At 36.4% G+C, this 16,095-nt stretch overlaps 1 protein-coding gene across 1 annotated transcript; it reads right to left on the reverse strand.

Annotated features, from left to right (window-relative positions):
* Nucleotides 1–8,081: 8,081 nt before the first annotated feature.
* LOC114271855 (uncharacterized) lies at nt 8,082–14,328 on the reverse strand. The gene is made up of 7 exons (XM_028213497.2): nt 13,882–14,328; nt 13,723–13,791; nt 13,013–13,180; nt 12,409–12,579; nt 11,903–12,112; nt 9,679–9,764; nt 8,082–8,996 (listed from the first exon to the last, which is right to left on the reverse strand). Exons 1-7 carry the CDS (start codon nt 13,964–13,966, stop codon nt 8,319–8,321), a joined length of 1,467 nt encoding a protein of 488 aa, XP_028069298.1. The 5' UTR covers nt 13,967–14,328; the 3' UTR covers nt 8,082–8,318.
* Between the last annotated feature and the right edge of the window lie 1,767 nt (nt 14,329–16,095).

Consider the following 16,095-nt stretch of genomic DNA (forward strand, 5'->3'; position numbering starts at 1 on the left):
GACAAAAAGTTTATCAGACCTAGCACTTCGCCATGGGGTGCTCCTGTTTTGTTTGTCAAGAAGAAAGATGGCTCACTGAGACTGTGCATTGACTACCGTGAACTGAATAAGGTAACTGTAAAGAACAAATACCCATTGCCACGCATTGATGATTTATTTGATCAGTTACAGGGTGCACAAGTGTTTTCTAAGATTGATCTCAGATCGGGGTATCATCAACTGAAGGTTAAACCGGAAGACATTGATAAAACTGCTTTTAGAACAAGGTATGGACATTATGAATTTCTAGTTATGCCTTTTGGAGTCACTAACGCACCAGCTGCTTTTATGGACCTCATGAACAGAATTTTTAAACCGTACCTTGATGACTTTATTGTTGTATTTATCGATGACATATTGATTTACTCCAAAAGCATAGAACAGCATGAACATCATCTGAGACTTGCCCTACAAACCTTAAGAGAACAGAAACTGTATGCTAAGCTGTCTAAATGTGAATTTTGGCTTGACCATGTTATGTTTTTGGGGCATGTTGTTAGCAAAAATGGAATTTCTGTTGACCCGCAGAAAATTGAAGCTGTAGTGAACTGGCCTAGACCGACCAATGTGACTGAAGTCTGAAGCTTTTTGGGACTGGCTGGATATTACAGAAGATTTGTCAAAGATTTCTCCAAAATTGCCCTACCATTGACTCAGTTAACTCAAAAGGGGACATCATTTGACTGGACTGACCAAAGAGAATCTGCTTTCCAGGAGTTGAAAACTCGACTTGTGACTGCACCAGTTTTGACTTTACCCTCAGGTACGGATGGTTATACTGTATTTAGTGATGCTTCTCATAAGGGTTTGGGATGTGTTTTAATGCAGAATGGGAAGGTTATTGCTTATGCTTCCCGACAACTGAGACCACATGAAAAGAACTACCCGACCCATGATCTGGAACTTGCTGCAGTAGTATTTGCACTGAAAATCTGGCGTCACTATCTCTACGGGGTGACATGTGAAGTATACACCGACCACAAGAGTTTAAAGTATTTCTTCACACAGAAAGAACTGAATATGAGACAGCGGAGATGGCTGGAACTGATTAAAGACTATGACCTACAGATATTGTACCATCCGGGAAAAGCCAATACCGTTGCCGATGCATTGAGCCGGAAATCGATTGGAAACTTAGCCTGTTTGCTTACAGGGCAGAAAGAGTTGCTTTGTGACCTTGAAAAATCTGAAATAGAAATTGTTTTGAGAGAACAAGGTGGAACTTTAGCTGCTATTTCTGCTCAACCGGCACTGATTGAAGAGATTAAAGAGAAACAGCAACTGGATGACTTCTTGAAAAAGATCATCGAAGAAAGAGAATCTAAACCGAGACCGGGATTCAAATTCGAGAACAATGTACTGAAATTTCAAGAAAGACTGTGTGTACCAAATGATACTGAACTGAAAAGAAGAGTTCTGCAAGAAGGCCACAATTCGAAATTGTCTATCCATCCGGGGAATACGAAAATGTACCAAGATCTGAAACAGAATTTCTGGTGGCCGGGAATGAAGAAAGAAATTGCTGATTTTGTATCCAAATGTCTTCATTGCCAACAGGTCAAAGCTGAACATCAGCGACCTGCCGGATTATTGCAACCTCTACCCATACCAGAGTGGAAATGGGAGCATATCACAATGGATTTTGTCGTTGGATTACCTCGCTCCAGAAAAGGTATGGATTCAATTTGGGTTATTGTTGATAGACTAACCAAATCTGCTCACTTCTTACCTGTCAAGACAATCTATAATGCGGACAAATTGGCTGTTATCTATATTGATGAAATTGTAAGACTGCATGGAGTGCCTGTGTCTATTGTTTCTGACAGGGATTCGAAGTTTACATCGAGGTTTTGGCAAAGCCTACAAACTGCACTGGGTACTGAACTGAGACTGAGTAGTGCCTATCATCCTCAGACAGACGGCCAATCAGAAAGGACCATCCAAACTCTGGAGGATTTACTGAGAATGTGTGTCCTTGATTTTCAGGGAAACTGGGAAAGTCATTTGCCCTTAGCTGAATTCGCCTACAACAACAGCTACCATTCGAGTATAGGTATGGCGCCTTTCGAGGCATTGTATGGCAGGAAATGTAGGTCTCCAATTTGCTGGGCAGAAGTTGGAGATGGGCTTTTGCTTGGGCCCGAGATTGTGTATGAAACAACTGAGAAAGTGAAACTGATACAGCAAAGACTGAAAACTGCACAGAGTAGACAGAAAAGTTATGCAGATGTCAGAAGACGGGACAGAGAGTATGAAGTGGGTGATCACGTTTTTGTGAAAGTGACACCAATGAAAGGCCAGACTCGTTTCGGAGTCAAAGGCAAGCTAGCACCGAGATACGTCGGACCATACGAGATTATTGAGAAAATCAATCCGGTGGCGTATCAAGTTGCGCTCCCTCCTGAAATGGAACACATGCATAATGTTTTCCACATTTCTATGTTAAGAGATTATCTCCGGGATCCTTTCCATGTGATTGAGCCTGCTCGGATAGTATTGAGTGATGACTACACTTACGAGGAACGGGCTATACAGATTGTAAACCGACGGATCAAGAAACTGAGGAACAAAGAGATCCCGTTAGTGAAAGTTGACTGGCAGAACCATGGTGGCGTGTACGCCACTTGGGAAAGGGAAGATGACATGGCTAAAAGATATCCTGAACTGTTTCCACTGAATCCTGTTTTCTTCCAGAATGAAGGTAACTCGAGTTTAGAGGACTAAACTCTTTATAAGGAGGGGAGACTGTAACAACCCTCATACTGTTTACTGATTAAGGACTGATTGATTACCGATAATCACCGATTACTGTTAAACGAAACGGATAATGACTGATAACTGACTGATAATTGAACTGATTAAAAGTACTGAACTGACTGACTGAAACTGGAAACTGAATTGACTGAGTATATGTTAGTTAATTGCATTCTATCTGTTTGATTGTCTGATTATCTGTTCATGTTTATATGTTTAAACTGCTAATTGAAGGCCTTATCGGCGGCCGAATTAGAAACCGATTGATGTTCCGTGACCCTCATAATTAATGTGATTTTATGGTATATTTATCTGAAAACTGATTAGGTATGATTAAATTAGATTAAAATAAGCCAATTAAAGAGTTTGCTATATTTACCATTTTGCCACTATCTCATATACACACACTTGAGCCTTATACTTGAATCAAAACACATTTTGATCAGCCATTTTCCTTGCTTTAGCCGACCTTGAGAGGGAGAGAGTGAGTTTCATCTTGCATTGCTTGGAACTTGGTAGAATTGCTTGGTAATTGAAGTGTATTTGCATATTTGAGCTCCCTCACTCCTAATTCTACAAGACTAAGGTAGGACATCCATCTTCTTGTTGCTGTTCTTGAGTTCATTCTTGCATGATTCATGTTAATTTGTAGAGCTAAGTCATGATTTGGTTCATTAATGATGGATTGAAGATCATTTCTTGCATGCATGTTGGTATTGTTGCATTTTGAGGTTGATTACATGGACATTAGTGCATGCATGCTCATATTATTGTTATAGACCATGTTTCCATCTGATTTGAAAAGAAATGAGCTCCTTTGATCAAGCTTTGGAGCTTTAATTTGGTTTAAAACTCATGCATGACATGTTTGAATGCTGTTCTTGAAAATGGGTTTGAATGTGGTTTTAATTGACTCACCTTTGGGGCTTGAATTCATAAATTGAGCTTTGAAACTTGTTATACATTGAATTTAATGATGTTTTCCAGAATTTGGGCCAAAGAGGTCGAGTTTGGAGTGGTTGAATGCTTGGTTTGAGCTTGGGAGGCAGATCTGGAAATTCCAGATTTGGCTTCCTCGCTCGAGCGAAGGATTCCCCGCTCGAGCGAGCACCTTTGTCCAGGGCTCCGCTCGAGCGACCATCGAGCGACGATCGCGCGTAAAATTTCAGCATCCAGTACTTTTACTGTTTTGCAGACCGCTCGAGCGAAGGATTCCTCGCTCGAGCGAAGCCTTTGATTTTGGACTTACGCTCGAGCGTAGAAAGTCTCGCTCGAGCGAGGCTCCTATTTTCAGCAAACTTTGCGAAATATTTTCTAAGTGTATTTTTGCATCCTCATCCCATCCTAGGCATTCTTAGGCCTAGTTTAAGGCATCTTGATGAGGATATCATTGTAGAACACACCAAGGCAAATTAGGGATTAAGTTATGAGATTTCCCAACTGTGTAGCTTAGTGTGTTCAACCTGTGAACTGTGTAGGGTTGGCAACTGGGGAGACACGCTCTAGCATACTGTAGCCCAGAACTCTGTGAGTAACAATTGTGTAAAGATATGTTCAACTGATATTTTTTTGAATACTGAACTGAACTGTTTACTGAACTGGTATTACTGAATGAATGTATGTCCTTTATTTCTGAACTGTACTGTGGCATCCTTAGTATCTACGGTTTACTGTTACTGTTACTGTTACAGAGATCTCTGTTGGTTCCCTCGTGGAGCCACTACTGTTTACTGACTGATGGCCATAATTACTGTTCGGTCTTTCAAGACCTACTGTTACTGTTATGCTAATGGATGTACCACATATGACTGTTTACTGTACTGAACGAATGAAATACTGATTGAATTGAACTGTTTTCATTACTGTAAGGACATTCATCCTAAACCTCTTTACGCTTTATGTTATTCACTGGGCTTTAGCTCACTGCTCATATATATATGTAGGTGTACAGGCACCAGATCGGAGCTAGGAGCGTCAGGGTTACTCCAGTTTTGTCAAGCCAGCCTTTGCGCCTCACTGCGAGGTTCCGAGTTGCCATGCTATGGCTTGGGGGTGTTTTGGTTGTTTCCCCCGCCTGTCTTCTGTACTGTCTAACTGTTCTGTATAGACTGACTGTTTACTGTACTGTTATACAGGGATTAGGTCCCTGTACTGTGTGACTGTAAATTTTGTATAGACCGTACTGTTTTGTACAGACGGAATGTTTTCTGCACTGTTATGTAGGGTTGAGTCCCTAGTTTGAATGGGTGTGAATATTGTTCATACTGTTCTGTACCGTTTATGTATGAATGCATGGAAAGCCTTTTTGCATACAGACTGTCACAGCTCAATGGACACTATTTATTTACTGTATTGGTTTCCGCCAGGCCCTGTACTCTGTTTTACTGTATTTCTGTTAAGCAGGCCTTCGGTAATCTCGGATTACTGGCCGGTTACGGTGCTAAACCCGTAGGGCCGGGTTTGGGTCGTGACAGTGTGTTAGTTGCTGGAAGATAGGGTAAACACCAGACTGGGAGATGGTCGATCCTCTTATGTCTGTGTGTTGGTTGCTGGAAGATACGGTCGACCCCCTCCTATCTAAGGGTCGACCCCTGCGTGTTTTTTTTTTCCAGATTTTTGATGTCCAAATGAGCCCTATCTAAGGGGGGTTTTGGGCCTATTATTTTATTTGACCTTAGGGCTTTTCCTCATTACTATAAATAGGCCCAAACCATTTTTTCTCCCATGATTTTCCTTCCCTTTTTCCTCTTAAACTGTGATTCCTTTCTTCTCTCTCTAAAACTCAACTTTTTCACTTAAATCTCTAGATCTACTCACTTAGAGTGATCTTTTCACCTTGCTCCTTTGAGATAAAGTGTAGAGCTTGTCAAGGGTTTCGTTTTGATCGAGGCAAAACGTGGTTTCGTCGCCATCGACTTTTGAGCTTTCTCTCTTCTCTCTCATGTAAGCTTGAGGTAGGGATATTTTATTTTTTAATATGAGCTTTAACCTAGATATTTGTCATTTTGTATAAATGGTGGGACTTGGGAAGATTTTGTTAAAAGTTAAGGTTTAGGTTCTAAACTAAAGGGGGTTTTTCATGTTGATTTACAAAGTAACCTTGGGGGTTTGTGTATGAGGTTCTTTATTGTTGAAGTGGTGAGATTTGGACCTATGGGTTGTTATTTTGGAAAAATGGGAAATTTTGCCCTAAGTTGAGTTGAAATAACTATTTATGTCAATAATGAAATTGGTTTGGGAATTATGAAATTAGGGGAAATGTGATTGAATGGTGTAGTTTGGTTTGATAAATCACACACCTATGGAATTTGATAAATTATTTGTTGATAGATTTATTTATCTGTTTAGATATATCTGTTTTGGGCTATTGATGGAGGATAGTTATGATTATTGTAGAAACTGCATGAGAATTAGGATGATTGAAACTAATCAATTGAATTATGTCATTGAATATGACGGTTTGATTAAACCATTGCATATGTGTTTTGATTAGTCATTATATATGACAAAGTGTTTAAATACATTGTATATATATCTTTGTTTGGGATGAGATAGAGGATGTACTCCATTGTTTGGGAGGAGATAGGGGATGGACTCCATTGATAATTAAGTTGGCCGGAGTGTTCAGGGTGAAAGTCCTGAAATCTTATATATTTATGGGTGCCGGTTCCCTCGGACGTGGTTCCTTAAAATGGCAAGAAATAGAAGTGTTGGATTGATGAATGTAATGAATTGTGAACCATTGAGTTGTAGTTTCATATTGGTTGCTTTGATAATAATGAATTTGGTTAATTGATTTACTCGGAATGGAAGAATGGAAATGAATTGAGATATTGGCTATCTATGTTGAATGACCTTGAAAAGAATATATGTTGGTTAAGAATGTTGCACATTTATCTGATGCTCATATTTTAGTTAATTCTCATATATGGTTTAGTATATCTCTACTGGGCTTTGGCTTACTCTACTTGGAAAACCATTTTCAGGTACAAGTGACATGCCACCTCCAAGGACATAACTTGGGAGGCTTAGAGGCTAAAGGCTCTGCTTTTGTGATTTCATTTTTGTGTTTATATGTTTTTTTTTTAAGCCGACGGCTTTAGTTGTAAATAGCTTCTGACTCTCTCTTTTGTTGTAGCCAAGTGATTACTTGGAAAATATGTAAACCCTTAGAGTATTTATTTTATTATTCTAAACTAGAATTACATACTATGGTTTCAAGATAGATATTTATGAAAGTGTAATACATGTGATATCTTTTGTAATATTGACTCTGATGAATGAAAGTATAACATTTCTATTATGTCTCCAGACCTTATGAATGGTTGAGTTGTATAATATTTTGAGGGCGTTACAAAAATTTTAGTTTGAAAAATATTTTGCATCTTTTAAAAATAAAAAATATTTTTTGTCTAAAGAGACTTATTTTTCATTAATTATGCAAAATGTTTTCCATTAGATTTTCATTTTCTATTATATCAAATACCAAAAAAATAAAAAAAAATATTTTTGCTCAAATAAATGGAACGTTACAATCACCTTTCTAAGATTTGTTAAAAAAAAAAATCACCGATTTGAAAAAAATATAATTAGTTCTAAAAGTTTAATATAATTATATTAAACTTTCATTTAATAAAGTTAAAATGATTCAAACTAATTCAAATCATGATATGAAATAAATAAAAATGAATATAAATTTTAAATGCTCTAAAGCCTCTATCCTATGCTAAGATTTTTTGAAGTCTCCCATTCAAATGGAGGACCCTTGAAAAAAGAAAAAAAACAAAAGTAATAATATGCTTGCATTTGAGTGACAGCCGAAGCTTTCTCTAATCATCTACCAGAGATTACAGCAGACTGATAAATTATGAAGATTGAAATGAATCACCATTCTTTTATTTTCTATATTTTTCTTTTTTACTTTCAAAAAAAATAATAGAAATTTTCAACCTTAATTCTGCTCCATCATAGCACTGCTCTTGCCAACTCACGAATTTTAGCCTCTGTTTGGCAAGTTGATTTTCAGGCTTTTTTGGCTATTTTAACCACAAAAAACAAAATAGGCTATTTTAGCCATAACAAACAAAACATCACATCCAACCTATAATCATTACATTCTTCTCTCACAAAAAAAGTCAAAAAAGCCAAAAAGCCAAAAAGCCCTTCCCAAACTAAGCTTTTTAGCCCAGGCTAAAATAGCCAAAAAAGCCAAAAAGCCAAAAAGCCAACCTACTTCCCAAACCAAGCAAAATGAAACATCTAAGCATTAACACAATCCACACTAAAACTGATATAAAATCATTCATACATTGAAGAAAAAGGTGTTTCTCATAAGATTATCCCAAAATCCAGACAACTTTCATTCTATCAACAATACCCTGAATCCAAAATACAGATAATAGACAAAAACCCAAGTTCTTGTTTGGCTACAACGTACAGAGCAAGTCCTCACTTCCAAAGTCGGTTCAGTTACATACCACAATGCAAGAAGAAACATGAACGAGTAGTCAACAAAAAATCGTGGCCTAATCATAACGAAATGAGTTCCCATACTTGTTCCTCATACTGTAATGGTCAAACTTTGGATCATCATAATTCACTGTTCTCGTCTCAACGGGTTTGGGTTTCTGTTCCACCCCGACTGCTCCATAAACTATCTCTCCATTTTTATCCCGTTGGCGATGCTTTGTTCTTTCTTTGTGGCTCTTAGACCTATGTTGGCCAAAAGGAGGGACCTCCCCAGATCCACAGAACTCTTCATGTTCTTGCCTTCTTGAAGATCTGTGTTTGCTCGACAAAGAAGGATCTTTGAAACTGGTTGATCTCATCTTAGGGGCCTTCATTTCTGAATATTTATCACCAGCAATTGCAGTATGGGCTTGTCGGGTTTCAGAAAGAGGAGTGGGAGTTCTCTGCTTTTGAACTACCGGGGCTTTAGGTTCGGCTTCATCTTCAGGCATTATGAGAGAATTTTTCAATGGAGTGAGGACACCCTTGGAGCCCTTGGATTTGGAACGGAAGGGAATGAAGTAAAAGAAGACGCTAGCCAATGCTTCGAGTGCAAGCTTGGATAGATCAATTATGAGCCTTCCAAAAGAAGGCCACCCGGCTTCTTGTTCCTCTTTTACGGGTTCCACAACAGGTGTGGGTTTCTCGTTGCTCAAGTAGTCTTGATATTCACTTTCAGGTGGATGTTTCTGCACCTGTCAATGACACCGATTCAGCAAATGAAAGAAAGAGCATTTATAAAGAGTTCATTACACTATTCATCCCTAAAGTATTCGTTCCATGTTATTTTGGTTACTGGTATATTTCAATTGTGTCAATTTAGCCCCCAATTTATCCAATTTTTGATTAAATGGTCCCAATGCCGTTTCTGTCAACATTTTATAAAGGAAACAGAGGTGTTTTTTGTCCAAAATTGAATAAAATTTGGACACAAATTTGGAGAGAAACAGCGCTTGAATTTAAATATACACAAATTGACACAACTGAAATATTGAGACCAAAATGAAACAAAGTGCATATTTTGGGGACTCTATTTAACCCTTCATAAAATATCTGACGTGAACATCTCCTCCGAGGGCAACAAAAAATTAGGTGATTTGACCTTTCATTGCCAAATCAAAGAACTATGATAATACTACAATCGTAGAAGCAAAAAGCTTCCCATATATGGTCCATGAATCTGCCTGGTAGAAGGAGAAAGATGAGTAACAACTTTTATGATAGTTTGCAAACTTGTTGCATTTTGTTGCAAGATGATGGAGGAAAATGAAGATATTTCTTATCTTACAATCAATTGGTCAGAATGGTATAAGTAGACTATAAATTTCTGTTTGTCTTCCTGTCAGAAGTGAAACCGCAAAATAATTGTATTACCACCTTCGAGGAAAAAGAAGGTCCGAATCCTTGTTGAAGCATGCATGAAGTGTATCCTATCAAGACAGCACCAATAACCATAAAGACATCTGCCAAGAGAAGCAATAAGGTATATCAAATTTAAGCAGGTAATGAAATCTGAAATTGAAACTAAATTAAAAAATGACGCATCAGAATCAGGGTTTGCAAATTTCTCATTGTCATTGACAAAGCAATATATACTGATTGATTGCAACTTAGTCGGTGTTTGGGAAGTGGGTTTTTATGTAGGTTTTTTTAATTGTAGGATATTATTGGATAAATTTTTTTTGGTGTTTGGGAAGATAGTTGGGTTTTTTTGTGGTTGGATGTGATATTTGTGAGAGAAAAAGTGAAATGATTATGGGGTTTGATGTGATGTTTTGTTTGGATTTGTTTTTTTTGGTTTTGCAAAAAAATTGTCTTTTAGTGGAAAAAAAAAAAAAAAAACCCAAAAAAAATTGTTGCCAAACACCACCTTAATTTATTTTCTTTTCATGGAAGTGCACACACAAACATGGATCGTAGCACCCAGGTATACTTCTCTTAACAATATCAAGTATCATAAAGATTTTTTTTTAATCAGACAAAAAAAAAAAAAAAGTGCTAGAGAACGTATCGAGGGGACATAACCGTTATTCAATCAACTATAGAGAGCACTCCACATGTTCACATCCCAGAGGGGGAAAAAAAACATGTTTACAGCACCCAAGTGAAGAATTTCAGAAACAATTGAAACAACCGTGGACCCATACCAAGTTTGATATACTTTATTTGACAATATCAAGCGTCATCAAGGGATTACTGTGTAACTTTAACTTGCAGTTTCAGATACTTTCTTGTACTTTTTGTTTTTGGGTACAAGTTAAACTGGTTGTTTCAGATACTAGTAGCTCTAGTTATAAGGGACCATTACAGAACCCTTTGGTTAAAGGGATCACATCTCTAGTGTTACGACCAGAACTTGATATTTTCAAAAGCTTTAACAAAAATTATACCAAATTCCTTGCATACTTCCCAAATAGACGAGGGGATGACATTGTAAAGGTGAACAAACCATGACTCATCCAGTCTTGGAAGAAGAAAAGGTAAACAACCTGCTTGCTTTAAGCATGCCCAGACTTGGCTTATTCATTTTAACTACAACAAAATGAACACACACACAAAAACAAATGACCAAAATATTTTTTGTTTCATTCAAAACAATGTCAACGTATAAAGCGGGGAAATCAATTTGATAACCAGCACAATATGTTAAAATAGTTGGCTTCATTTGTGAATTCTTACGTGGTCAACTTGCATTCAAGAATGCCCAAAGGTAAACAAAACCATTTGTGTAGTCACCAATTCTTCAAAACTACATATGAGAAATTTATGTCAATAAACCATTTTCTTGTAGAGGATACTAGCAATAAGAAAATCCTCAAAGAACCTTCCTTTCCATTGTAAGTCCATGGGTTACATCAATCATTTATAATTTGCAAGTTGCAAATGCACAAGAGGAATATTTCTTGACCACCACGGTCATGGGATGGCGTAGATTCCTGACTCCTAGGGGATGCCAAGTAGGTGATACTCATAATGATGAAGTCTATGTCCTAGGCAGGCACACACAAAGTGCAGTCATTCCTTTAAGCCCATTCAGTGGAGCTAAACATAAAGCAAAACAAAATCAAGTCTTTGTAAGATACCTAAATAAGTTTTTCAGATCCTTTTTCTCCTTACAGCACTGACTCTCAATTCAAAGTCACTAGACACAAATTATCTCAACATCATTGCCTCAAGCTTCACCCATAGTCAGCATATGGTTTTGTTATTTTTTTTTAATTCTAATCAAGACCGAACCTTCCCACTAACAAACATCTTCCTCTTAACTCTACAGCCCACCTTCAATGTAATTACTTCTGTTTTTGCAGGTACTAGAACTAAGCTGTCATCGCTCACTTCTCTTTTTACAGGTACAAGAACTAAGTGGTTCCTACAAGGTATATCTTGGTGAGCAATGATAATAATCTTGCATCTATATGCGTATCCTTTTGTTTCACTTCACCTACAGAGGTCTTTCCTCAGATAAGAGAACAGTAGATTACACTTGTATACATGTCAATCACATCATAGTGTTTATGCACAGTAAAGCAAAAGAGAATGCTGCTGTTTCAAAAAAATGTAACAATGTATCAAACAAATTGAATGGGTTTCTAATTATAACCTGTGGCAGAAATTGAACTGTTCTGGTAACCACAATCGTCTTGGTTAAGAGAGATTTGTCGAAGAGCAGCATTCCCTCTATCAATAACTAGTAACGAACAGGTAGGGCGAACATATATCACATCAAAGTCAGTTGAGAACATAGCACCCTCACTCGGACCATCCCTGTAACCAGCTACATTTGATTTGCCTCCAGCAATTGTTGTCACACCTGCAAACAATTTTTAGAGTAGCTTTGGCATATTATCTGTGATGTCTTTGCAACCAAAGCTATTAATTCCAAAAACACTTCCAGATGCATTGTCTCATTTTAATTGACTATTCTGTGTAATAACATTCTACTTCAACTATATACTCTGATGAAGATACACATTGCGATTTCATTTTGGGTTTTTCAGACTAATGTCTGCATGTGAATCTGAACCACAGAATTAAATGATCTTCAAGCTACTATTATCCAAGAGAACTGGCATAAATCACATGTAAACTGGCATAAATCACATGTACCTCCTTCTCCTATTTTCCTGATTGCAAAATTTGAGGTGTCAGCAACATATAAATTCCCTTTATCATCCATGGTTACACCCTTTGGATGATTAAAACGAGCATCAATCGGCTTTCCATCTACATGTCCTGTGTAACCTTGGAATGACCCAGCGATCAACCTTGCCCTGCTATCTGCAACAGTAAACGCTAAGCAAATAAAAAGCCAAATTTAAATGAAAACCAAAAAATTTTTTTAAATCCACAAGGCATATAATTTCCATTCAATTCATCATACTATTGGCAAATAAATTATCAAAGACTACCCTCAGTCTGGTTACTAAGAAAACAAATGAAAGAAAATGGGTCAAAAGTTTTTGAATTTTAACATATTCAACATTCAAAACTCGAGGAAACAAAAACCTGCAATCAACTTTCCTATTAATGGGTTTGTCAAAGGTTAGTATTCATTTTTCAAAAAGAAAACAACACTGCACAAAAGAAAGAAAACCTGTTCTTATTCCCTTTCTTTCAATTTTCTATGCAATCAAACTGGGTGTACTATGACAATAGTGGAAACATCCAATTATCAATTGGTGAACATAGCAAGAGAAAGGAACAAGCTTACATCGAGACAATGGCGGAGTAATCCGAACAATGTTGCTATTAACTTCATCAACAGCGTAGAGCTCACCGTCCTCTGAGACACGGATTTTGTATGGCACAACTCCAAGCTCATTTCCGTCCACAACAGTTTCAACTAGGTACCCATTCTCAAATTGAAGGACATTTCCATCTGTGTACCATCAAAACATGAGAGAATTGTATATACATACAGGGATGGATGCATGATTCTATCTTCTGGGGCAAATGCATATGCGAAAAAAAAAGAAGAAAAAGAGTACACTAAAGCCTACCATACCACTTAATATTTATATAAATAAATTAAAAAAATCTAAAGGATACAGTATTAAATTTCCTCAAAAAAATCTTAAGAGGTGAATTTATACAATTCGAAAATAATCTTCATGGGATTTTCGAAACATTGGGAGCACCCAGGTCCAAAATTGTGAGCCCTCATCTAAAAGTATGTTGATCCATCTAATAAATTTGTCAATGCTATTGTTTGAACCAATCAAAATTTGTGTTCTGTTCCCACACTTTGATAGTATGTGAACAAAATTAGACTGTGGTCCATTCATGTATATATATATATATATACATAGATAGATAGATATGTGTATGTGTGTGCATATTTGTTGTTTGATCATCAGTTAAAAATGTTCATATAAAACACAGGTTGAATAATGGAAAGCATGAATTATGAATTGGACTTGCCTGAATGGGGTGTTTTGGAGGCAGACCTAGTCCATTTGAGAATAGAAGACAAGTGCTTGATCAAGGGTCCTGAAAAATCAGAATCAATGTATATAGATCAACAAATACATACACACATACAGAGAGAGAGAGAGAGAGAGAGAGAGAGAGAATTGTCACCTGCAGGTGCAGCATGAGCTTGGAATTGAAGAACAGAAATGACAAACAAAGGCAAGAAAGTGAGAAAAACAAGGGATTTTCTCATGGGTCTGTTAAAAAAAGATCCAAAATAAACAGAGAGAATGAAGAAATCAAGAGGGAGGGTTGGATTTTCAAGAGATTTGAGGGAATGTAGGGAGAGATTGAATGTGGGTTTGGGTCAGAATGCCCAAAAATGGGGGTTGGTTGCGTTGTTCAGTTGGGATTTGGGAATACTACTACTACTACAAGAGGAGCAGAGCACTGTTGCGGAGCAAAAAAAATGGAGGGTTAATTTTTTTTGCACTTTATCTAAGTGGGAAAGTGAGTTTTTCAAGGTTGAAAAATTAAAAATCAGGACTAAAGAATCATGTAAAGATGAACTTTTTATTCGGGTTGTATTGCCATGGGTCATAATATTATTAGTTTAAATAAAATATGATATTAAATATATGTATTTAAATTACTAATCGAAAAAATACATATTTATATTTTTTTATTTTTGGTTTTAATTTTTATAAATTTATTTTTTATATCCTCCTAAATTACAAGGGCTTAAATAATAAACTTTTTTAATACAAATATTTTTTTTTAACAAAAGATAAAAGTATTAAGAAAATAAGTAAATTTTTGGGTAAAGCACTATTAAAGCCTCGTTTGGCAAGTGATTTTTTTAGTTCAAAAATCAAAAAGTCACTAAAAAAATTAAAAAATCAACAACCCATACAAAAAAAATCAAAAAGTCATCACAAACATACTAGTTTTTTTTATATTATATTTTAGCAAAAAGTCAAAAAGTTACTAAAAAAGTATGTTCCCAAATGAGAACTAAATCTCAAATTTGAGAATGTTAAACCATTAAGTTCTGTGTTTTTTTTGAAGGACTGAGAGGTCCCATTTGTATTTGAAAGACTTTGAAGCCCATATTTTATGCGTGTGGGGTTCAAGAAGGGAGGATAAATAGGGGATATTATTGATGTTCAATTTACCAAAATACCCAACGACGAACTGTAATGTTTTGCTGGTGTCCCCAATGAGCGTTCGAAGCTGTAACAGTGAATATGGAACGTTTTAGATTTTGATTCCCACGTTGCAACAATTTGTGGAGTTTGTTTGCTATGATTTGTGTTTAGTTTGTTAATGTTGATGTTTATTCCCAAATTAACAGTTGAGTAAATTGGTATACCCTAGTTGCCCAAATTAACATTGATCTACGTCTCTCCTTCATAGTAATACGGTTTGTTCAGCGTGATGTTGTGTGGGATTACCATTCCGTCAATTCAACGTCAATGAAAATGACATTTATACATCACTGTCGCCGCAGAACATTGTCGAAAAACATGGGACTAGGTGTGTATTTTTTGGATTTGTAATATAGGCCTAGGTTTTGGTGCGATGTGGATTAGGTTGAAATGTATATGTTTTAGTAGTGTTGATTGCGTTGTACGATATGGTGATGTTGAATTATGTAATGTTTGTTGAGGTGTGTCAATGGCAAATACGAGATGGAGTTATGTGTACTTGTTATTCTTGCTATTACCATTATTATGTTGTGGTTTTGTTGTGATGTAGGTTGGTGTCTTATGTTGAGTAAACCATATGGGAGGGTGTGCTTACGCTTTTATTGTTGTCTTATGGTGGGCCTGTTCGTTGTTTGTTAATGTGAGTGAGGGACGCTTGATGTTAGTGATGTGGTAATTGTAGTTAATAATTCATGGGTTGGAAATTGAAAATCTGTTGTTTGTTGTTAATTTTCTGTTTTGACCAACACTACACCCAACCTACAAAAGTAATGGAAGAGAAGCAAAGCCAACGTAAGAAAGTAAACACCAATTGGTTAACATCAAAATCTACTCACACAGTCCACTAAACACCACCTACAAAAAAGAAATGTTACAACATACCTTACCCAACAGCAGGACAAAATCAAAAATTAAATCACAATATGGGCAAATCAGTAATTGGAAGATACAATATAACAAACAAAGATACCATACCAAAATAAAAAGGACTAAATGGTTTACAAAAAAACACTCAGGACTAGATAGAGCAACATTGCTCAATATGGGATTTATGAGTAATTTCTCCTAATTTTTTTTAACAGTTGTCAAATATAATGGATTCTATTAATTGTTTTTATCTCAATTGTCAATTAAACAAATTAAAATAAAAAAATACATTTTTTTGGCTTAAATA

Source organism: Camellia sinensis, chromosome 7 (assembly GCF_055761805.1).
Source record: "Camellia sinensis isolate YWXY chromosome 7, ASM5576180v1, whole genome shotgun sequence".
Lineage (NCBI taxonomy): Eukaryota > Viridiplantae > Streptophyta > Magnoliopsida > Ericales > Theaceae > Camellia > Camellia sinensis.